Raw genomic sequence first — 24668 nt, forward strand, 5'->3', positions numbered from 1 at the left:
AACAGGGCTTCCCTGGTGGCGCAGTGGTTGAGAATCCGCCTGCCGATGCAGGAGACACGGGTTCGTGGCCTGGTCCGGGAAGATCCCACATGCCGCGGAGCAACTAAGCCCGTGAGCCATGGCCGCTAGGCCTGCGCGTCCGGAGCCTCTGCTCCGCAACGGGAGAGGCCACAACAGTGAGAGGCCCGCGTACCGCAAAAAAAAAAAAAAAAAAAACCCAAACAATCCAGTTAAAAAATGGGCAGAAGACCTAAATAGACATTTCTCCAAGGAGGACACACAGACGGCCAAGAGGCAGATGAAAAGACGCTCAACATCATCATTTGCATTATCAAAACTACAAGGAGATATCACCTCAGGCCGGTCAGAATGGCCATTATCAAAAAAGCTAGAAACAATAAATGCTGGAGAGGGTGTGGAGAAAAGGGAACCCTCTTGCACTGTTAGTGGGAATGTAAATTGATACAACCACTATGGAGAACAGTATGGAGGTTCCTTAAAAAACTACAAATAGAACTACCATATGAGCCAGCAATCCCACTGCTGGGCATAGACCCTGAGAAAACCGTAATTCAAAAAGAGTCATGTACCACAATGTTCATTGCAGCTCTATTTACAATAGCCAGGACATGGAAGCAACCTAAGTGTCCATCAACAGATGAATGGATAAAGAAGATGTGGCACATGATTACAATGGAATATTACTCAGCCATAAAAAGAAACGAAATTGAGTTATTTGTAGTGAGGTGGATGGACCTAGAGTCTGCATAGAGTGATGTAAGTCAGAAAGGGAAAACAAATACCATATGCTAACGCATATATATGGAATCTAAAAAAAAAAAAAAAAAGGTACTGATGAACCTAGTTGCAGGGCAGGAATAAAGAGGTAGACATAGAGAATGGACTTGACGACACGGCGTGGGAGGGCGAAGCTGGGGCAAAGTGAGAGTAGCATCAACATACATACACTACCGAATGTAAAATAGTTGGCTGGTGGGAAGCAGCTGCATAACACAGGGAGATCAGCTCAGTGCTTTGTGATGACCTAGAGGGGTGGGATAGGGAGGGTGGGAGGGAGATCCAAGAGGGAGGGGATATGGGGATATAGGTATGCATATGGCTGACTCGCTTTGTTGCGCAACAGAAACTAACACGGTATTGTGAAGCAACTATACTTCAATAAAGATCTATTAAAAAATATATACAATCTTAAAAGAATTAAATATTCTACACTCAGTAGCAAAGACATGTTGAATAAGCAAAGTATTTTAAAATGTCAATATTATTAGTCATCTATTCATTGATTTTTAAATAGATTGATTACTCTTATATGGAAAATAAACTTTATAGAAAATATATTTATGAGTGCACTGTGGTAATAACTTTTTTTTTTTCCTTTTAAGCCTATATATGCAAACAGATTTCCAGTACCAACTTATGCAGCCAAGCAGCCTCAGCAGTTCCCATCAAGGTCTGAAGTGAATTTGCTTAGATTACTTGACCAGAATAAAACCCAGGGTTAATGTCTAAATAGTTCCCTTGTATTTTTAATTTAATTTAGGACAAGGTATTTGTTGCTAACAGTTTAGATAGAACACAATTTGCAGAAAAACTTTTAAGAGCTTTTATGTAAGTTTTGTCATATTAATACAGTGTTGGAATGAAATTTTAAAGAAGCCCAAACAAGACAGTCAACAGCTGCTGTAGCCTTTGGTGTCTGTAAGATTCAGAAGCAATGACCTTTAAAATAACGAGCAACGGGAAATCAGATAGGCTGGACCAGCCTTCTTATTAGGAACAGCTAGAAAAAAGCTAGACAATATAAGAAAATATGTATTTCAAGGCATCAGAAAACTACCAAGGAAATAGATTAGGGGACTATGGTCCGGGAGAGGAAGGCAGTCCAGAGATAATCGCAGCTTTGGGGACCATTTTTCATCCTAGATTATAAATATCTACCTATTCTGAATGTGAGAGGATAGGAAGCTGAGGAGAGCTTTCAACAAACTCATAGGGATGAGGGGACAAAGGGTGGAGCCCTGTCAAGGAGGTGGTACCCTGGCAAATATCCCAGTCTTTGTGTTGGAACCCCGGGGTAAGGGTGAATCAGACCTTCAACTTATTTCCTACAGTTTTATTATTACTTTTAAAAATGTTTGGCCCCCAGTTTAAAAAGCTAGACATATAAGAAAAGAAAATGTGACTGAAACCAAGAAAAGCAGACTCAGAGGGTATGCAATTAATATCAGCGATGGATTTTAAAGTAACTATGACGATTACGTCACCGAATTAATAGTCAAGATTGAGAATTTCAGCACAGAACTAGATGTGCTGGACTTAAAAACCTAAAAAAAGAATTAACTGGAAATTCTAGAACTGAAAAACACAAGAAAAATAAAAGACTCAGTGGATGGGTGTATCATCAGCAAGAAAGGAAAAAATTTATCATAACATGATGCATCACATAAAATAGAACTCACCCCTCCCACCCCACAAAAGTCCTTCAAATTAGAATTGAATTGCACACTGAGTAGTATCCTCAAGTATAATCTTTATTGTGCAGTGAGAGTGTACTGAAATCCAACTGAACATCAGGAGCAGAATATATAAATTGTGAGACACATATTCACCAGGTAAAGTTCTAGTATGTTATTGGAATAGAGGTATACTAGAATTGGATGAAGACGTTAAGGAGGGGTATCCACAGGTTAAAGCATGAGAACTGAGAAGGACAGGTATAGAAGTCACAGCAGGTTTAATTCTCGGAGTGGAAATTATATTTGAGAGAGCTGGAATTTCAGCTCTATATATGTATGTAAGGTTTATACTTAGTTGTGATTCGCTCCCCTTAAATCCTAACAGTACAAGAGGTGCTTAATTCACATAGTACCTTCACTTGTCTTTTACAATTTTTCTTTTCTGTTTCATGTACTGTCCTTTTAAAAAACATGTACACCAAAACCTTTGTACGTTGCCGATTATACACTAGCACGACTTTAAGGTAGTTACTCCATTTTAGACTCCGATTGGAGACTTTTGACCATTACATATCGGATTCATAACGATCTCAGAATGTAATGTACCCTTAAGAATTGTCAGTGATGTCAAGAATGGTGTTATGTTGGGCTTGTCATGAAGGTAGCGTTATTTCATACGGTTGAAACATACGATTAACTGTCTTTTTTCCCCCTCACAGGCCACCTCCACCACAACCGAAAGTATCATCTCAGGGAAATTTAATTCCTGCCCGTCCTGCTCCTCCACCTCCTTTATATAGTTCCCTCACTTGATTTTTTTTTTTTAACCTTTCATTTTGCAGACATCTTCAGGGAACTGAGCTAATACATTTTTTTTTTCTGATATTTTCTTGAAAAACCTTTCTTCCTGCTGCAATTATGAATGAAAACAAAATACCACAAAACAAACTTTATTAATACAGAAAATCAGAACTTGAGTAGTGGGAAATGAGAAATAGAAGAAATGCAGTAAAGCCAGGGAATTTAGAATAACATTTTCATTTCCATCACTGAATACATTTTATTCGGTCATCTGTGAGGTTAATGCACCTGACATGGATTATGTTATTTGAACACGTTATTGTAATGATTCTCAAATTAACTGTATTGGTTTAAGTTTTGTCATTATGTGCCTAAATGTAATTCTGAATTTTGACTTAGTTATCATTAATGTAGTTTCTGATTGAACATGTAATAATCTAATACCTGTGAAAACTAATTAGCTGTCAATTAATATCTAATATTTTTAATCTTGCACAGACTAATAATCATCACACACTAGAATTTTGTGTATCTCATTCACTACATGAATAAAGGAATACTCTGTCTTCAGAAGAATGCACAAAGTACAGAATTAAGATATCATAATATAAATTTAAAAGTGCAAAAACACACTAAAAGTGTGTATGTGTATACTTACACACAGTTATTATCTTCCATTTTAATGAACATTCTATGGATATATGATTCTGTGGATTCTATGGATAATAGATTCTGTGGATCTATCTATGGATAATGAATATTAGAAAAGTTAATTTAATAATAGAATTTCTATTACGAATCATGTTAAAGCATAGCATCCTTTTACAATAGCATTATTTTAAATTAATTATAAACTTTAAGGTACGAAGTATTTAATAGAACTAATCAGATACGCTTTTGATTCTTGGCTGTAATAAAAAGCAGGAACAATTATAATATCTTCAATCAATTGAGATATCATAAAACCACTTGAGAATTTCATAAGCACTTTAATTTTAAGTCCAAAATCTGAAACTTCAAAGATTGCTATTAATATAATTTAGAATGTTTACATTTACTAAGGTGTGCTTGATAATGTCTCTGTTGACACTAATATTTTTAAAGAAATTAGGCTGGAGAAAGGAAGGAAGAAAAAGTTTTCTTAGATAAGTGCAAAAAAGTTAGTGGTATCTGCGAGTTATTGTCCCAGCTATGATAAAAAATGAATTTTTACTGTGGAAGAAATGGTATGAATGATAAAAATTTAAGCACCTAAATTTTTTTCATAATTTTTCATAATAAAGTTTATTAATAAGTTTATTAACTGAATTTCTTTAGTTTTAAAAAAAATTTTGGTTTGTGTATACATACATATACAAACATAAGATTTACAATAAATAAAATACTTGAAATTCTGATTTGTGTTGCCCAGTAATTTCTTAAATACTCAGCTATTTATAACCTTATTAATTAAAACATTATACTAGTTTTAGGTAAAACTACTAGTCAAACGTTTACAGATACTATCTCACTAATTTTCCAGACTTCTGCCAAATTGTGAACAGTGGCTTTTTGTTAAAAAGAAAAACAGATTGGTTTTGAAGAAGACACATATCTGTCTTCTGAAGATGGTACATTATTTTAACAATCAGGTACATATTAAAAATTGTAAACAATCCCAAATAAAGATTCTTCATTTCAATTTAAATCTCTGAATGAATTAATATACGACCAAAAATGTTTGTGTTTGTCACTGAGATAGTCCCACAGCTTTTGCACAGCTTTGCAATTGTCATTCATATCACTGAAATTTCACAGTTGGTAATATATTAACTATGCAACTTAAAACTTCTTTCAGAATTAGATAATTCCTTGGATCTTTGAATATTTAGAAAGTTTTTCTAAAAGACTTGATTAGTCTGAACTTCTTTTGCTTTTATATATATTTTACATATTTTATATTCTTTTCACTTAGGTTTGTCCTTGATTTATCTTGGATTGTTATTAAAAATTGTAAAATTTCTTGGTCATAGATGCCACTTAAAAATTTGAAAATATTAAAGGTATTCTTTGCCATCCGCTAAAGATGTTTTAATAATCAAGGATAAATTGTACGTAACTTTGGTCTCACTGTATGACTGTGTTCACAAGCTTATTACCTTGTTCGAGGTATTGAATTTTCCCTTTCTATCAGGCAGCTGCCTGGGTCTCTAACCATATAGTAAAACATGATCTAGGTTTTCTAAGCACAGATCAGATTTTATTAAATTCTATAAATGTTTACTGAAACTCTACCATCTTGCAGGTACCACAGTAGGTCATTAGGTCCTGTGATATATAAGTTCTGGATGAGACATGCCTCCCATTATAGAGAGAGCCATATACACAAGTAAGAATGACATAACGTCTGCTTTTTAAAAGATTTAAACAGGAAAGGTTGCGGAGAAGGAAATAACAAAGAAATGAAATAACTGGAAATTCATTCAAAGTACTTACCACTAATTAACAAGTCTAAGCATTTACTATAACGGTTCTAATGTTGTGAAGCAAGATGAAACCAGCTTTTGGCTCAACTACCCCCTAAAAGAAGTGTTAGTCTAGCATTTGTTGTTCCTGTTGAGATGCAAGCTATGTGTATACGGTTGACCCTTGAACCACGTGGGTTTGAACTGCGCAGATCCACTTACAAGCTTTTTTTTTTCCCATTAAAAATACAGTGGCACTCCATATCTTCAGGTTCACATCCGTGGATTCAACCAACCGCAAGTGGCAAATAGTTCAGTACCCATGGTTGGTTGAATCTGCAGGTATGGAAATCGGAGGGCCAAATCGGGACTTGAGCAGCTGGGGATTTTGGTATCCACAGTGGGTCCTGGAATCAATCTCCCCGTGGATACCGAGAGGCCAGCTGTATTTTTGTTGCCGTGTTTATGCTCATGATATTCTTTTGAAGGCTTAGATTACCCTGTTGAAATCCTATGCATCCATAAAATCACATCTCAACTGTGAGTTTAGATGTGGTGATTCCCCAAACGAACTTTTCTTTGTTACCACGGGACCTTTTAGTTTGTGTATCTGCCGTTCTGTTAATTGGTGTGAGAGATTAACTCGTTCTTGGGGATTTGAAAAGAATTAAAGGATAGTGCATATACGTAGAGACTGGGGGAGGGGTGAGTCTGGGAGGGAGGAGGCATTGCAGTCCAAGGTAATAAAGCAATTTTCATTCGTTAAGACCGGAAGTCATAAGTAGTCCTAGCACTGGGGATAGAAGAAAAGAGGCAGCAGCCTTGGCTCCGAATTTAGAAAATTTTGAATGCTATGTTGAGGAATTTGGCTAGAATTTTCTACTGGAACATATGTACTGTAATTATGGGCAAAAATCTTGTCCATTTAATTCATTACATGAATGAATGAATATTTATTGTACTGAGAAGTTACTGAACAAGAGCAGGCCATCACATGAATTTTAGCCAACGGTTTGGGGAGAACCTTTTTGATTGGAGGAAAACGTAGACACAGCCTGGTTACAAGGTGTATTTGGGCAGTGGGTATGGAAAAAAACCATAGCAGGTACTTTCCGAAGATACCAAAATTTCCCTTTCTTGGAATCGTTTTAAAATCTATCTGGATTTTTGTTGTTGTTTTAATTAAAAAACCTCAGCTTTACGAAATATGGATGTATAATTCGTGTGTTTGTGTGCGTATGCGCATAGTTTTAAATCCAGCAAGTCGTGTATGATACAAAACAGCGCACAATAAATATGTTAGTTCTTTTAGGTCCATCCACACGAAGCGAAAAGTTTGTGGGGGACGATGACCGCGACGGAGACGGCTGGGGTGGTCGGGGACCTCCAGACGAACTGGCGGTCGGGTAGAGCGGGCTGCTGGGAAAAGAACGCCCTGCGGACCCGGACGCAAGACTATAAAGGGAGGCGTGCCCTGCAGGCGATTGGTGGACGGGGCGCTGAGTACCGGGCGCTCCGGTAGGTGCCGCAGCCTCGCGAGAACGCCGCTCACGGACGGCCAACGGCAGTAAGGTTCAAATCTCCGCTCGAAGCCGGGAGTCACGCTATGTTCCGCCTAATGATGTTGCTAGCTGGGCTCCGTGGCTTGCTAACGTCAAGACCCGGTAAGCCCGAGGTTGCCCTGTTTGTTACTCCGGTAGGGGGAGGAGGAAGATTTTTCTTTTCCTTCTTTCCTTTTTTTTTTTTTTTTTCCCCCCTTCTTTTCCGCGTACCTGCTTGGGTCAAACTGCGCCCCGACTGGATTGAAAACTCGGCGCCCTTCCCTGCTTTTAGGTTTCTTTTGCCAGTCAGGAAACCGGGCCGTTTTTAGGTGCTCCGTAGGGATACAGAGCTGACTCACGAGAGAGGAAGATACTTTTAATAAGCTCAAGGACTAAATCTCTGACGCCCTGACTCTCTGAATCTGGATTTGGGGCAGCCTTTTTTGGTAGGCCTGTTAGGCCTCACAAAACTACCTCACAATTTCTTGCGCTCAGAGGCACCCCAGAAACTTCATGAACTCTACTCAAACTCCAGAAAACTGCGTCTCCTCCGATATCATCTGTTCCAGTATAATTTGTCCTGCATTCAGTAACTTGTCCTGCAATACCAAAAAAATATTCGATTGCCGACATTGTGACAATCCGGGGAACAGTTACAGAGAGTCCTCAAAATTTAAAAATATATTACGGGGGGATTTAGATGCAAGTAAAATTTTAAGATATGTTCTTATTTTCCTTCCCTTTTGATACACTGTACTGAATCTTGCCATGCTGTGTCCGCACATGGAATATCTTGGCTTCCACTCCCCGTCTGCATAGTGTTCTGTGGCTTGGAGGTACCACAATCTATCAGCCCGTTCTCTTACTAAAGGACTATTGGATTGTTTCCAGTCATTTTGCTGCTACATGCTACACTGCTGAGCTCGGACGGCACCCCCCGTTCCCCCCACAAAATGCCCTAGACCGGGTGGCTTAAATAACAGATTTATTTTCTCACAGTTCTGGAGGCGGGAAGCCTGAAATCAGGGTGCTGTCATAGTGGGGATCTGGTGAGGTCTCTCTTCCTGGCTAGTAGACCGTTCCCTTCTTGCTGTGTACTCGCGTGACCTCTTCTTTGTGAGCAGAGAGAAGGAGCAAACTCACTTGTCTTTTCTTACAAAGGCGCGAAACCCATCGTGAGAGATCCATCTTCATGATCTCATCTAACCCTGATTACCTCCCAAAGATCCCATTGCTAAATACCATCACATTGGGGGTTAGGGCTTCAATAGGAGAATTGGGGGGGGGGGGAAACACACCTTCACCATAACACCTGCAACATTTAAATACAGTGTTTCTGAAACTTTTCGGAATGTTTCCGCAAAGAAATGAACAAAAATGTAACAATTATTGAAGTTCTGAGAGAGCTTTTATGTTTTGCTTATATTCGTCAGTATTTGTCATATTAGAAGTTAATGTAGACATTTAAGAATTTTTATTAATTCGTTAAAAAATAACAGTAACGTTACTGAACTCAGGTTTGGCTGCTCGCGGCTTGAAAGCCAGTACTCGAGAGACAGGTATTGGTAGGAAAGGAAAGGTTGCTTCATGCAGGAGGCTGGCAACCTGGGGAGGAGGTAGACTCGTGTCCAAAAACCAGCTTGGTTGTTGATCAGGGGTCAAGAGCTTTGAAAGGGGAGTTTCAGGGATGTATAGGCAGAGGGAGGGGCTACGACCTGCAGAACGGCACAGTCAGCTCCCACAGTCATCCTGAAATTGGTCATGTGGTGGTCTCATCAGTGTCATCTTGATTGTTTTAAATTCAGCTAATCTTCAGTTCCTTGCGTGGTTCCCATTTCCTTGAGGCCAGTTCTTGGAATTGTGCAAGATGGAGCAGCTTATGTCTTGGCTGCAGTCTGGTCATCATGTAGTTAACTTCGCCCACCTGTTGAGAGTTTCAATGTCTGCAAAACAGCTCAAAGGACATGGCTCAGAATATTATCTGTAGCTCTTGAAGAGGAACTAAAGGTCCTTGACTTTGTTTAATGGCTAAACTATTATTATTTTGTCTTGTTTGACTGCTTTCCTTTGGTTCTGCATTTTTTTTTCACTTCTCTGATTGAATTTATTCTTTGACTAAAGTATTTCTACAGACAAGAGGCAGGCAGAGGACATTGGCTGGAGGTGGGGGTCTGTCCTGGGAAAGCCCCATAGGGTCCCGCTCAATTACAGTAATAGACCTATTATATGTTAGCGTAAGTAACACATTTAAAAAATAAAAACTATATTTTCCCAAACAAAGAATTTAGAGTGGCATGGTTTTACATTTTTGTGAATCTCTTTAAGGTTTGGTTTAATAGATGACAGCTAGATTCTCATATCTACTTCTGCATTCAGTCTGTTGCCAAGTGTTTTATTTGAAGTATATGAAAAAAATCCAGCTTATGTAGTTGGAAAAGGGAGTAGTTTATGAGCCTTTTCAGGTAATTACCAGTATTCCTCTTTGGATACTGCACCAAATGCACACTTGATAAATGGTAAAGTTTAGTTGCAATGTGGACTCTAGAACATATCAATGAATTTTTCTTAATATGTTGGGTTAAAATGCATTTGTCTGTTTTTAACTTTAATGGATATTTTACCCATCTGTTTTATTTTAATGCATTACCTTTGTTTTTTTCTTTTTTAACATCTTTACTGGAGTATAATTGCTTTACAAAGGTTAGTGTTAGTTTCTGCTTTATAACAAAGTGAATCAGGGTTTCCCTGGTGGCGCAGTGGTTGAGAATCCGCCTGCCGATGCAGGGGACACGGGTTCGTGCCCCGGTCCGGGAAGATCCCACATGCCACGGAGCAACTAAGCCTGTGAGCCATGGCCGCTAGGCCTGCGCGTCCGGAGTCTGTGCTCCGCAACGGGAGACGCCACAACAGTGAGAGGCCCGCATACCGCAAAAAAACAAACAAAAAAAACAAAGTGAATCAGCTATACATAGCTGTATGTGTATCCCCATAACTCCTAACTCCTCCCTCTTGTGTTTCCCTCGCACCCTCCCTATCCCACCCCCTAGGTGGTCACAAAGAACTGAGATGATCTCCCTGTTTTACATTTGGTAATGTATATATGTCAATGCCACTCTCTCACTTCATCCCAGCTTACCCTTCCCCCTCCCCGTGTCCTCAAGTCCGTTTTATACGTCTGCGTCTTTATTCTGTCCTGCCCCGAGGTTCTTCAGAACCTATATATATATATATATATATATATATATATATATATATATATATATATATATATATATTTTTTTTTTTTTAGATTCCATATTATGTGTTAGCATATGGTATTTGTTTTTCTCTTTCTGACTTACTTTACTCTGTATGACAGACTCTAGGTCCATCCACCTCACTACCGATAATTCAGTTTTGTTTCTTTTTATGGCTGAGTAATATTCCATTGTATATATGTGCCACATCTTCTTTATACCTTTGTTTGAAAATTATTTTAAATTGTGGTAAAATATCCAAAACATAAAATTTACCATCTTCAACCATTTTAAAAACGAATACACTTTTATTCTTTAGAGTGTTTCAGGTTCATAGCAAAACTGAGAGAAAGGTACAGAGATTTCTCACATACCCCTGTCCCCACACATGTGCAATCTCTGCTATAGACATCCTGCTCCACAGTGGTATGTTTGTTACAATTGATGATCCCACACTGGTACATCATTATCACCCCAAATCTATAGTTTACCTTAGGGTTCACTCTTGGTGTTTTACATTCTATGGAATTTGACAAATGTATAATGACATGTATCCCCCAGAGTAGTTTAGCAGCCCTAAAAATCCTCTGTGCTTCATCTCTCCCTTTCCCCTAAGTCCTGGCAACCACTGATCTTTTTACTGTCTCCATAGTTTTGCCTTTTCCAGAATGTCATTTAGTTGGAAACTTACAGTATGTTGCCATTTTCAGATTGGCTTCATTCACTTAGTAATATGCATTTATGGTTCTTCCATGTCTTTCCAGGGCTGCATAGCTTATTTCTTTTCAGCAGTGAATGATATTCCATTGTCTGTATATACCAGCTTATTTATCCATTTACCTACTAAAAGACATTTTGGTTGCTTTCACGTTTTGACAGGTATGAACAAAGCTACCATAAATATCTGTGTGCAAGTTTTTGTGTAGACATAAGTTTTCAACTCCTTTGGGTAAATACCAAGGAGTGCTGTTGCTGGATCATATGGCAAGGATTATGTTTAGTTTTAAAAATTAGTGTCTTTTTGTTTCAGTACAAAGAACTCTCTTTAACATTTCTTGTGAGGCCATTCTAGTGGTGATGGACTCTAACTTTTGTTTAGGAAATTCTTTATCTCTCCTTCAATTCTGAAGGACAGCTTTGCTGGGTATGGTATCCTTAGGTGAAATTTTCTTTCTTTCAGTACTTTGAATATACTATCCCACTCCATTCTGGCCTGCAAGGTTTTTGCTGAAAAATCCACTGATAGTCTTATGGGAGTTCCCTTGTACATAACAAATTGTCTTTCTCTTTCTGCTTTTTAAGAGTTTCTCTGTCTTTAATTTTTGGCGGTTTAATTATAATGTGTCTCAGTGTAGTGCTCTTTAATTAATTAATTTATTTTTTTGGTTTTCTTTGGACTTCCTAGATTAGGATGTCTATTTTTCTTTTCTTTTTTTGCCAGGTGAGAGAAGTTTTTAGCCATTATTTCTTTAAATAAGCTTTCTGCCCTCCACCCCCACTCCTTCTCCTTCTGGGACTTCTATAATGTGGATACTGGTCTGCTTGATGGTGTCCCATAAATCCTTTAATCTGTCTTCACTCTTTTTCATTCTTTTTTTAAATTTTAATTTTTTGCTCCTCTGATTGGATGAATTCTATTGCTCTGTCTTCAAGTTTGCTGATCCTTTCTTTCACTTGATCTAGTCTTCTGTTGAACCCCTCTATTGAAAATTTTAGTTCTTTTATTGTATTCATCTCTGTGATTTCTATTTTGTACTCATTCTAACCTTTTTTTTTTTTTTTTTTTGCGATACACGGGCCTCTCACTGCTGTGGCCTCCCCCACTGCAGAGCGCAGGCTCAGCGGCCGTGGCTCACGGGCCCAGCCACTCCACGGCACGTGGGATCTTCCCGGACCGGGGCACGAACCCGTGTCCCCTGCATCAGCAGGAGGACTCTCAACCACTGCGCCACCAGGGAATCCCTCTAACCATTTTTAAGAGTACAGTTCAGTAGCATTAAGTACATTCACTTTGTTTTGCCATCACCATCATCCATCTCCAGAACATTTTTTTTTTTAATCTTCCCAGACTGAAACTCAGTACCCATTTAACAATAATTCCTCATTCTTCCCTTCCCCCAGCTCTTGGCAACCACCGTTCTACTTTCTGTCTCCATGTATTTGACTACTCTAGTTTCCTCGTGTAAGTGGAGTTATGCAGTATTTTTCTTTGTGACTGACTTCTTTCACTTAGCATAATGCCCCCAGTGTTTATCCATGTTGTAGCATGTGTCAGAATTTTCTCCTTTTATTCTGACACATGAATAGCATTCCATTGTGTGAAATACATATGGAAAAATGTATATTTCATTTTGTTTATCCATTCATCTGTTGATGGATACTTAGGTTGCTTCTACCTTTTGGATATTATGAATAATGCTGTTCTGAACGTGTATGTACCTGTACTTGTTTGAGTCCCTGCTTTTAATTCTTTTGGGTATATGTCCAGAAGTGGAGTTGCTGGACCATACAGTGATTCTATTTTTAATTTTTTAAGGAACTGTTACATTCTTTTCCATACTGGCTGTGCAATTTTACATTTCTGCCAGCAGTGCACAAGGGTTCCAGTTTCTCCACATTCTTCCTAATACATGTTATTTTACTTTTATATTTTAATGATTATAGTCTTCCTAATGGTTATGACAGGGTATCTCATTGTGGCTTTGATTTGTATTCCCCTGATGGTTAGTGATGTTGAGCATCTTTTCATATGCTTATTGGCCATTTGTATATCTTTTTTGGAGAAATGAGTATTCAAGTCCTTTGCCCATTTTAAAGATTAGGTTGTTCATTTTGTTGAGTTACAAGAGTTCCTTTTTTATTCTGGATACTAGACTTTCAGACAAATGATTTGCAAATATTTTGTTTCATGCTGTAGGTTGTCTTCACTTTCTTGGGAGTGTCCTTTGACTCACAAAAGTTTTAAATTATGATGGAATCTAATTTTGTTACTCATGGTTTTAGTGTCATATCTAAGAATCCATTGCCAAATCTAAGGTCATGTATATTTATTCCTATCTTTTCTTCTAAGAATTTTATTGTTTTAGCTCTTATGTTTATGTCATTGATCCATTTTGAGTTAATTTTCGTACATAGTATGAGGTAGGGTTTCAACTTTATTTATTTACATTCATTCTGGTTTCTTTTTATTAACTATATCCTGCCCCTGTTTATTCCTAATAATGCTTTTTTCCTCCTTTGAGTCTATTCCTGCTAATGTTAACATAGGTATCTCAGCTTCTGTTTGGTTAATATTTGCTGTGAACATATTTTTTTCCATCCTTTTATGTGGCAAAGTCCCCAGTGCTCACTAAGTGTCCATCTTCTTGCCTACATTTCTGAGCCTTTTTCCATTTAGTTTGGGACAATTTAAATACTGTTGCTCATGGAGTTGAAAAGAAGTGATTTGCATCACTTTAGATCAAGGCAATTAAGAGCTGGTATTTCTCTTCTATATTTATTTTCTGATGCCAGATTTATCTTAGAAGCTATGAGCTGAGTTTATGGTGTTACCACTTGGAGGGAGCTTGGATCTCTGAGTTACTATTTGAATGAGAGCTCCTGGTGACTCCCATCATACTTTGCATGAAAAACAAATAAACTTTTATTGTGTTAAGCCACCAAGATTTCAAGGTTTATTTATTGCCATTCCATAGCCTGGTCAGCCTAAGTTGACTAATATAGAAATTGGAGCTTTGAAGTGGTGTGCTGCCATGATAAAATATATGCTTTTGACTTTGCTGCTGGGTATTGATGGGTAGCAGGTGACAAGAAATGGAAACCACCTGGAAAAAATGGAAATCAATGATAAGTGACAAAACATTTGGTAAAAACTGTAGGACAGACTACATTCTGTAGAAATTAGATAGCAGATTGTTAGCAGTGGAGGTTGGTTTCATTACCCAAGTTTGTCAAAGTGTTAAAGAGATAATCTCAGGAAACAATTGACCAATTTGCAAATCGAATTAATAGGGAATAAATCCAGAAATTTGGGGCCTTTCAGGACTTTAAAGGGTGACCAATTCCAGATTTCAAATAGTAAGAAATGGAATTTTAAAAGGTTTGTGCAACAAAACGTCAGTAAAAACTCTCAGAGAAAATGACTCAGGTTAGCACTGCAATCAAGGGTTTGGCCTTACATTATATTTTTCTAGACTGATTTATGGTTGCCATCACTTAGTTGAGAGAGAGAGAGATGAGAGAGGAGGGAAGGAGAAGTAGGAGTTAGGCAAAGAAATTACAGGATGAGAGAAAATATTTGTAAATGATTTGTCTGAAAAGGATCTAGTATCCAGAAAATAAAGGGCAAAGAAATAAAGCAGATTTGAAAATTATGACTTTAAAAGTTTTATATGTGTTTTAATTGCATGACAAAGTTACTGAAGACAACTAGATGAGAAACTTCTACGTTTTTGATGATAGTGTACTGCCAAAGGAACTTAAAACTCAGATTATACAAGCTTTTGACTATTTGAGAATTAAAATAACTCTTGAGCCCTTTACTTCCAGGCAGTAAACTGGAAAAGCCATGCTGCTTTCAAGGAGAGTATATTTGTATTTAAGTCTTTTATGATATTTTATGCTTTCTATTTACTATGCTTTTTATTTGATATCATTAAAAATCTTATTTCCTGTCTTATGTATTTTTCTGATTTTAATGTAACATGTATAATTGACTTATAGAGCCTACAATTAAGCAATATGTCTTCTTCTAAAAAAGACAGTGACCTTAGAATGTTGTCAGGCACTGCCTTTATCATCTTACATATTATTGTTATTTAGTATTTACTGCCACTTTTATGTATTGTTTCCCAAATGAGTCATCATCTTTATTGTTACCTGTTTACTCAGTCAGTGCTTGCTTAGATTTATCCACAAGTTTATAGCTTTATTTGCTTACCTTCTTTCTAGCACCCTACTCCTTTCTTCTTAGTATCTTTGTCATCAAGAGTTTGAGTGGTAAATCATCTGTTTACTTGAAAATGTCTTTATGTCTCCCTCACTATTGAATGACAGTTTAGTTTGAGATCCAATTTCAGACTGACAATTATTTTTCCAATAGCACTTTGAGAATGATACTCCGTTGCTATTTGGCCTCCATGTTATTAAATTTTTTTTTAATTATGAGAATTTCAAATAATAAATGCAAAAATAGAAGAATAAAGAACTCAGCTTCAACAATTATAAACTCGTGGTTAATTCTGTTTCTTTTGTACGTTCCCTACCACTTCCTCTATTCTCATATTATTTGGAGCAAATTATAGACATTTCGTGTCTAAGCATTTCAATATATATTGCTAAATGGCCAGAAAATATAACCGCAGTATCATGATCATGGCTTAGAAATTAACGATTTCTTCTATCACCCAATATTCAGTCTGTGTTCAAATTTTCAGTTGTTTTATGAGTGTAATAAGTTTCCTTACAGTTTGGAATCACCTAGAAAATAATGTCCACTCATTGTTTGAATCAGCATACAAAAGATCTGCTCATTGAATTGGCTCCTTCCCTACTTGATTTTATTTAGTCTATGGCTTGTAGTACCATGTTGATACTGATAACTCCAAATTTATATTTCTTCTCTTGCACTCTCTTAAGCAGCCTGTGAGATGGCTACCAATGGTTCCCACATCCTGGTAATCACGCCCTTGTGTGATCCCCTCCTCTTAAATGTGAGCTGTGTTTTATGGTTTGTTTCTAGTGAATAAAACGTGGTCAGGATGATGGGATGTCTCTTGTGAGATTAGGATACAGAAAGACTGTGTCTTTTGTCCTGGGTGCCCGCTTTCCGTCTCTCTTTTTCTGAGCCCTTGTTCTGAGGGAAGCAAGTTGTCATATTGTGAGTAGCCTTATGGAGAGGCCTGTGTGGCATGGAACTGAGCTTTCTCATTAACAGCCTGGAAAGACCCAACGCCTGCCAACAGCTAAGTGCATGAGCTTTGAAGTGGATCCTATGCTAGTCAAGCCTTGAAATGGTTGCACCCCTGGCCTACACTTTGACTGCAGCTTTGTGAGAGACACTGAGCCAGAGCCATTCAGTTAAGCTGTGCCCAGATACCTGACCTAAGGACACTAGTGATTAATAAATGTTCACTATTCTAAGCTGCTAAATTTGGGGATAATTTGTTGTGCAGCAATAGATAACTAACACAACATCCTTCAGCCTATTCTCAACATAAAGTTTTCTTGTTAAAATCTAAGTCAGCTCATGTCTGCCCTCTGCTCAGAATCTTTCAATGGTTTCTTATCTCACCAAGAATAAAAATTAAAGTGCTAACTCTGACCTGTAATGCCCTACAGGGTCTCAGCAGCTTCTCTCCTCTCTGGCCTCACCCCTTACTCTCTTCCTCACTGCTCATTCCTGGGATGGTCTGCCAAAGATATTCATTTGTTCTCCTCCTCACCTTCTTCAGTTCTTTGCCCAGTTGCCATCTACTCAGTGAGCCCTATTTAAAACTGAACTTCACCTTCATCAGCCTCTGTTCTAGCACGTGATTCTATGGGCTGTTGGGGCTGTTGTTCTGATTTGGACTGGCTTAGGTAATCTGTGGCTCATCTGTGTTGTTTCCTGGATCTGTCATCAGCTCCTGAGTTGGTTGGGAGCTGGATGATCCAGGTGGTCTCACGCACTGGTCTGTGTGTTGGACTGTGTTCAGCTAGGGTGCCTTGGCTCCCTTTCATATAGTCTCTCACCCTCCTGTAGGCTAGCTCAGGCTTGTTTCCATGTGGTTTCAGGATTCCAAGGCAGTGAGAGGGCAAGCCACAGTGCACGAACACTTTTCAGGTTTGCTTCTGTTACATTTGCTATTGTCTAATTGACCAAAGTAAGTTACGTGTCTAAGTCTAGAGTTAGTTCCTAGGAAGTCTACCAATGGGAAAGAATACTTTCTATTGTATCTATCACATCTGATTTTTGTTTTAGAATTTTTCTAGAATCTCTCAACAGTGATCACACTTCCATGTTAGCTTATCTTCCAGAAAATTGTTTGAGACCTTTTAGCTGATGATAACACCTTTCCTTTGTCTACTTTTAGAGGGTTTTCACTGAGAGAAGAGGTGAACATGTAGTGAGTCAGCCACCTTTAGTCATAAATCATATTATGGATGTTAATCCTTTGGCTTTTATACTTTGTATTTTCTTCCAATCTTTCCTACATCTTTAAAGATTTTAAAAAGATTTCTATGTATGCAAATATGTTGATCTTTTCCTTTAAGACTTCTGGGCTTTGAATCTTAATCGATTTTGAATATATATTTGTGTATGTACATATTATATATAGAAACATATAAATAAATTTTATTTATTCTTTATTTATATACATATGTATGAATCCAACTTAATTACTTTTCAAATGGATATTCAGCCTTCCTGCCACTATCCATTGACTGTATTTCCCCCAGTGATTTGAAAGCCTACCTTTTCATATATCCTATTTCCTTAATTTTTTTTGATGATGCCTATTTCAGTTGATTTAATTATAGTAGTTTAGAGTTTTTCTGTTGATTCTCTAAGTACTTTTAAGTAGATAGTTATGTCGTTTGCAAATAATGACATATTGTTTTTTCCTTTCTAACATTTATGCCCTTCTTTCTTGTTATCATTTTATCATATTAACTAGAGCATTCAGAACATTTTTGAAAATGGCAGTGATAATAGACTTTGTTACCTAGTTTTATTTGAATTTCTCTGTAGTATTTCATAATTTACAATTTTTAATGTTTGCTTTTTGATACTTTTTCTAGTTAAGGCAATTTCCTTCTATTTCTAGCTTACATCCCTCTAATTTTCTTTGTCAGAAAATTTTGGTCAGTTTCTTTTTTTTTTTTTTTGAGCATGTGAACTTTAGAATCATCTTATGTTGTTTCAAAAAACTCCTGTAGACTTTTCCATTGGATTTCATAAAATTTATAAATTAATTTAAAGAAAATTGCTATCTTTATATTCCCAGAACTGGATATAGCTTTCAATTTATTTGACTTTTTTATGAACCATTTTAGAATTTAAAGTTTCTTTTTAAATTTAAATTATATATATTCCTTTAGGAATTTATTTACATGGGTATTTTACACTTTTTGTTGTTATTGTAAATGGTTATTTTCTAACTGTTTTATTTGTGTATAGGGAAATGATTGGTTTATATATTAATTTTGTTTCTAGTCACATTACTAAATCCTCTTAAAAGTAATAGTTATGATGATTCCTCTGGGTTTTCCAGATATATAATATCCCATACAAAAGAATGTTAGGATCACAAAACCTTAGAAAGTACCAAAGAGACAGGTTTAGATGCTACATAGATGCTACCACGTGGCTAGGGTCACACGCAGGGAAGAATATCTAGTGATACCGTGGGAACTATACCGGAAGAGTATTCTATTGAAAATACCACTATGGTGTTTGGACTAGGCAGCAGAATGTCTGTCCCAGCAGTCCAAAAGGACCAGATAATTCTATTACTACAGATGTCAGAAGGACCAGATATTCACACGTGGCTGCCATCTGACAATGCTCACTTCTGCAACTAAGTCTTTTTTGGGTGTATGAATAGCAGGAACTAGTAACATGCCAGCACCTTAATTGCAGTGGAGTCTGGTATAGAGTTGTTAGGTTTCCAACGTCTAATAGCACAGGGAGACAAGGTAGAAATAGTTTGAATGATTGAACCTCTCTACAGTATCCCACAGTTCACCTCTAGATGGGTTACTTAACATCCATATTCACCCTTCTTAAGGTTGGTAACATTCTTAAACTTTCAAGAAACAACATAATAACTTGCTTCTGCCTCATTTAATGTAATCAGTTCTTATACAGGAAAACTAGACATGTAAGTGTACCATGTGAAATTCTAGTTATGGGGAGAATTTACTTTGCTCTGTTCTCTTTTAGGGCCAACTATCTATGAGTTTTAAGATTATACCCGTGGACTTACTTCTGTGTACTATTGGCATATCATACATCTACTTTCCCTCCTTCAGTTAGCTGGTCATAGAATACCATAAATGTAGGTTTTAGGAAATGATGGAAACGTGATACACTTCCATTTGATTAGTACTCCTGTGAATGCCTGATGATGTCAGTCTGTGAAGAGTGGTTCAGGCTGCAAGATCATATAGTCTGAAGATCACATGGTCTGAATTTTAGCCTCTATCAGAGCCCAGTAGTGAGCTGAAAGCTTTCATAAAAGAAATATAGTTACATACTATATTAGATTCCTGTGGCTTCCATAACAGAGTACCACAAACTGTGTGGCTTAAAACAACAGAATTTTTTTCTCCTTCTGGTTCTGGAGGCCAGAAGTCCAAAATCAAGGTATTGGCAGTGTTGATTACATTTGGAGGCTCTGAGGGAGAATCTGTTCCATGCTTCTCTCCTAGCTTCTGATGGCTGCCAGCAATCCTATGCATTCCTTGGCTTGGAGAGATGTTACTCCAGTCTCTGCCTCTGTCTTTATATTGCTGTCTCCTCTGTGTGTCTTTTCCCCTTCTCTTACTTATAGGATATTAGTCACTGGATTTAGGATCCAGTCTAATCCGGAATGGTCTCATCTTGAGATCCTTAACTTAATAATACCTTGCAAAGACCCTTTTTTCTTTGCAAGGTTATAAGGTTATAGCCACAGGTTCTGAGTGGACATATCTTTTGGGGAATCATCATTCAATCCACAGTATATACCAATGAGGGCATGTCTTTGCTTACAAACCTCAGGAGCCTCTGCTGTGATTCTCCTAGAGGGGCTTAACACAGGCTCTGCCACAGACCCTAAATGTAATATGGTTTCTCCTGGTCATAAAGGAAAAACAGTAGAGCTCCTTGCATAGTAGACTCAGGTAGCTGAGGAGTCTTGTACTCTGGCATCTTACAAATCTGGCAGCCTATGGTTTGTTCAGTAAAAATGGTCAAAGCAACATAGCTATATATGATATATATTGCCTCCAAAATCCAAAATGGTCTACCAAGTGTTCTGCCTCTTACCATTTATTATGGAGGATATTTTCAAGTGTGGTTTAGACCACTAGACCATTATAGGTGGATTTGTGTGTGTGTGTGTGTGTGTGTGTGTGTTAAGACTCTGGCACACCTGCTTCTTCAAGGCATCTAATGTACTTGCTACTTCAGGTCTTTCTCTTAGATGATATGTTAGTTTCCTATTGTTGCTGTAACAAGTTATCACAAACTTAATAGCTTAAACAACACAAATTTATTATCTTACAGTTCTGTAAAATGGGTCTCATTGGGTAAAATCAAGGCGTTAGCAGTGCCCTGTTCCTTCTGGAAGCTGCAGGAGACAATCAGTTTTCTTGTCTTTTCCAGATTCTAATGGCTGTTTGCATTTTTTGGCTCATGGCCCTTTTCCTCCATCTTCAAAGTCAGTGGTATTGGGCTGAATTCCTTCCACATGACCATCCCTCTGGTCCTTTTCTGGCTCTTTCTTCAACTGTTAAGAACCCTTGTGATTAAATTAAGACCACAGATAACCCAGGATAATTTTCATATTTTAAGGTCAATTGATCAGCAACCTTAATTCTGTTTTGCTATGTAACCTAACAGGTTCTGGGGATTAGGACATGGACATCTTTGGGGGCATTATTCTATCTACCACAGACAGTGAGATTTTTAGGGCAGGTAGAAGAAGAACCAGATGATAAAGATCTGAGGCGTCTGAGGCAATATGATTGGTGAATGTATACTGTCATCACTACTAAGCAAAAATGGAAACTTGCTCCTGGAATATCCTGCTTATTGGGATAGAGAAAACAGCACCTTTTTCTATTAATGGCTACATACAGGTGCCAATGCTTGTGTTGATTTGGTTCAGTAAAGAGACCATATTTGTAACAATATTTGTTATTGCAGTCATTACCTGATTACACTTAAGACAACTCATTGTCATTCTCTATTGCTTATCTATCATTTGCACAGATCAAACAAGTAAAAGAAATCATTGCCCTTGTATATACCTTCTTGGTATAGAAAGATTTTTGGTTTAATGTTTTGGTGATGGTGCAGGTGATATTCAGAGGTTTCCATTTGGCCCTCCGTACCATAACAATCCTCCTTCTATGGGTCAGGGAGACAAGATGGGCATTCCACAAGTTACTGATTATATCTGTTTTGACACACTGTTCCATAATTGGGCAGATTTTGATAGGATGAACTTGTAGACCCATGAGTGTGTTCGTAGATGTGAACCTAATAACTTCCATCCATCACCTGACCTCTCCTGCTGATCATATATCTTTTCCTGAAATGGACCACAGTCTTATTTTAGGTACTCAGAAATCATCATTAGGGGACTTCTTCAGTGGTCCAGTGGTAAAGAATCCACCTTCCAATGCAGCTGACATGGGTTTGATCCCTGGCTGGGGAACTAAGATCCAACATGCCGTGGGGGAACTAAGATCCAACATGCCATGGGGCAACTAAGCCCATGAGCCACAGCTACTGAGCCCCCACGCCTCAACTTGAGAGCCCATGTGCCGTAAACTACAGAGCCCATGTGCTCTGGAGCCCGAGAGCCACAACTAGAGATAGAAAGTCCACATGCCACAACTAGAGAGAAGCCTGCACACTGCAACTAAAGAGCCCGAGCGTCACAATGAAAGATCCTGCATGCTGCAATGAAGATCCCGCATGCCGCAACCCGACACAGCCAAAAAAAAAAAAAATCATTATTAGTTTAAAGCCAGTGTTTAATATTCCACCAAAGGTCTGAGTAATTGGGTTTTGATTTTGTGGATCCAATCTGAGAATTTTTCTTTCTTTTTTTCTTTTTTTATAGCAGAAAAATAGCTTATTAATGCATACAGCATGCATCATGGGAGAAACTTAAACCAAAAGTAACTCAAAATGGCAGCTTTGAGTTCCAGCTTATCTTCAACAAAAAACATTAAATTTGTAGAGAAGTGACACACAGGAAGGCAGTTTTAGGCTTCCAATGGCAGCAAACTGGGAAGGTAAATATATGGGTGAAAACTAATGAGGTAAGGTTTGTTCATAGATTCCTCTGGTCCCGCCTCTGGGCTGATAAGAGTCTGTCTCCAGACAGACTCCAGTTTTTCTTTAGGTTGGTCACTTCATCCTACTCACATTTACTGATATGACTGAGATGTTTAATCTTAGTGCTTCTTATTTATATCATACTTTTCTGATTTCATGCTTTTTTTTTTGATAAATGTTTTTCACCATAAAAATCTGTGACTTTTTCATTTATTTTCTGGATGCCTTGTGTTTGTATGCTTTTTTAAAAAAAATTTGGAATATTTATAATCTGTTTTATATAATAGATTTAATTTTTTATTTAGGTAGTAACTAGTGATTCCTCACTGTGAGTGTAAGGAAATTTATTTCTTACTACTTCTTTCCACCTCGTGCTCTCCTCTTTATTATATGACTATAGCTTTAAAAAATCTTAGTTCTTTTATACCATTAAACAATATGTTTCTACTTTTACCACTTGATTTTCAGCTCTTTAACATTTTTTGGAACCACACTGCAATAAATTTAAGGAAAACAGTATTCACATATGGTATTTCTCTTCTGCTACCCTTCCTGACATTATTGAATATGTTGTTATGTCTTTATGATCATAGTTTATAACACTTGCATCCTATTAAATAGTGATGATTCCCACCATTGTTTTGGCCTATATTCTATATTTAAGTTTATTTTAATGCTCACAGCTAGGCCTTTTACCTCAATTCTGTTGATGCCTTTATTGGGAGAAGTTTGTCTGCCTTTTGTGAACTATTTTCCTTGATTTTTTGCTTGTAAATAGCTGTCCCTTGCCTGTATATTTGAATGACTGTTTTGCTGGGTATAAAATTCTTGGGTCCACACTTTCTTTTCCTGAATATTTTTTTAAAGACATAGTTCTTCAGTTTTTTAACATTGAATAATGTTTTTAAAGAATCTCAAGCCAACCTGCTTTTCTCTTCTTATGCCCAATATGATTTTCATTTTTCCTTTTTGCTCATATGCTCATAGGATTCTTTCTTTATCTTAGGTATCCAATAACTTTAGTAGAATATGTCTCAGTTTTAATTAATTGTTATCAGTTATTCCTGAAATGCAGTGTACTTTCTAGTCTATTGTTTCAAATCTTTTATTTCAGGAAAGTCTTCTTGAAGTATATATTTGATATTTTTTAATTCATTTGTTCTCTTTTCTTCAGGAACAGCAAATTTTGTATAAGTTGAATACCTCTCCGTGCCCCCTTTTAGTCTTTCATAACTATCTTATCTGTTTCTAAACAAAGTGTTTTCAAGATTTTTATAGGAGTACACAATGATGACTCATATTTGCATAAGCAAGTCTTATAAAAGAACCTGAACAAATATTTAGTCAAGTTTAAAACACAGTTATTAACTGTTTTTTTTCTTTCTCAGGTTTTCAAAATTCATTTCTACAAATTATATTTCCAGAGAAAATCCAAGCAAATACAAGTGATAATTCAAAAGTAGAAAATGTAAGAGATTTTCCATAATGTTCTTATATGAAATTTCTTATTTTTATTACATAGCAATGAAATACATCAATTCCATTATAGTATGAATATAACTAACCAATATTACTACTGATAAGGAATTTAAAGTTTTGATGGTAAAAGCAAACATATAAATCAGAATGTTCTAATTTGTCTAACATTTGTCATTTCCTCATGGTGAAACCATTTTTTAAAGTTCAAAGAGAGAATATAATGTAAAAGAATTAGGGTATTATCTGAATGGTATCTACATGATTCAAGTGAAGAGAATAATTTTCTCCAAAATGGTTAAGGAGAATGTTTTAACTAAAACCTGCTTCCTTAATCTCTACCCTTGTACCTACCAGTTCTCAGAGAGTATAAACCCTTTCTTCTATTATTTTTGTTAGAAAGGGCAGTATTTCATCCTATTCATTGATTTATTTAACAGATATTTCTCTGGACTTGTGTGCATAACTACATGCTAAGAGCCTTAGGAGATAAAAAAAGAAATAGAAAAAAGCAAGCCTTGCTTATAAGTGGCCAATCTTTTGATAACACTTTATTTTTACCAGTTTTAATGAAGTATAATTTATACACCACAGAATTCACCCATTGTAAGTGTACAACTCAGTGATCATTAGTACATGAATAGAATTATGTAAAC

The 24668-nt window shown here is 37.0% G+C and overlaps 2 protein-coding genes across 3 annotated transcripts in view; both read left to right on the top strand.

Annotated features, from left to right (window-relative positions):
• ADAM9 (ADAM metallopeptidase domain 9) overlaps positions 1–6928 on the top strand; it is a 93702-nt gene extending 86774 nt beyond the window's left edge. For both annotated transcript variants that reach the window (XM_059049218.2, XM_067022783.1), the window contains 2 exons: positions 1404–1471; positions 3197–6928. In XM_059049218.2, coding sequence (XP_058905201.1) covers positions 1404–1471; positions 3197–3290 — 162 coding nt within the window. In that variant the 3' untranslated portion in view covers positions 3291–6928. The remainder of the gene's footprint in view (positions 1–1403; positions 1472–3196) is intronic.
• Positions 6929–7002: 74 nt separating this feature from the next.
• ADAM32 (ADAM metallopeptidase domain 32) overlaps positions 7003–24668 on the top strand; it is a 128339-nt gene continuing 110673 nt past the window's right edge. The window contains exons 1-2 of the mRNA XM_067022784.1: positions 7003–7386; positions 23925–24004. Coding sequence (XP_066878885.1) covers positions 7329–7386; positions 23925–24004 — 138 coding nt within the window. The 5' untranslated portion in view covers positions 7003–7328. The remainder of the gene's footprint in view (positions 7387–23924; positions 24005–24668) is intronic.

Source organism: Kogia breviceps, chromosome 20 (assembly GCF_026419965.1).
Source record: "Kogia breviceps isolate mKogBre1 chromosome 20, mKogBre1 haplotype 1, whole genome shotgun sequence".
NCBI lineage: Eukaryota > Metazoa > Chordata > Mammalia > Artiodactyla > Physeteridae > Kogia > Kogia breviceps.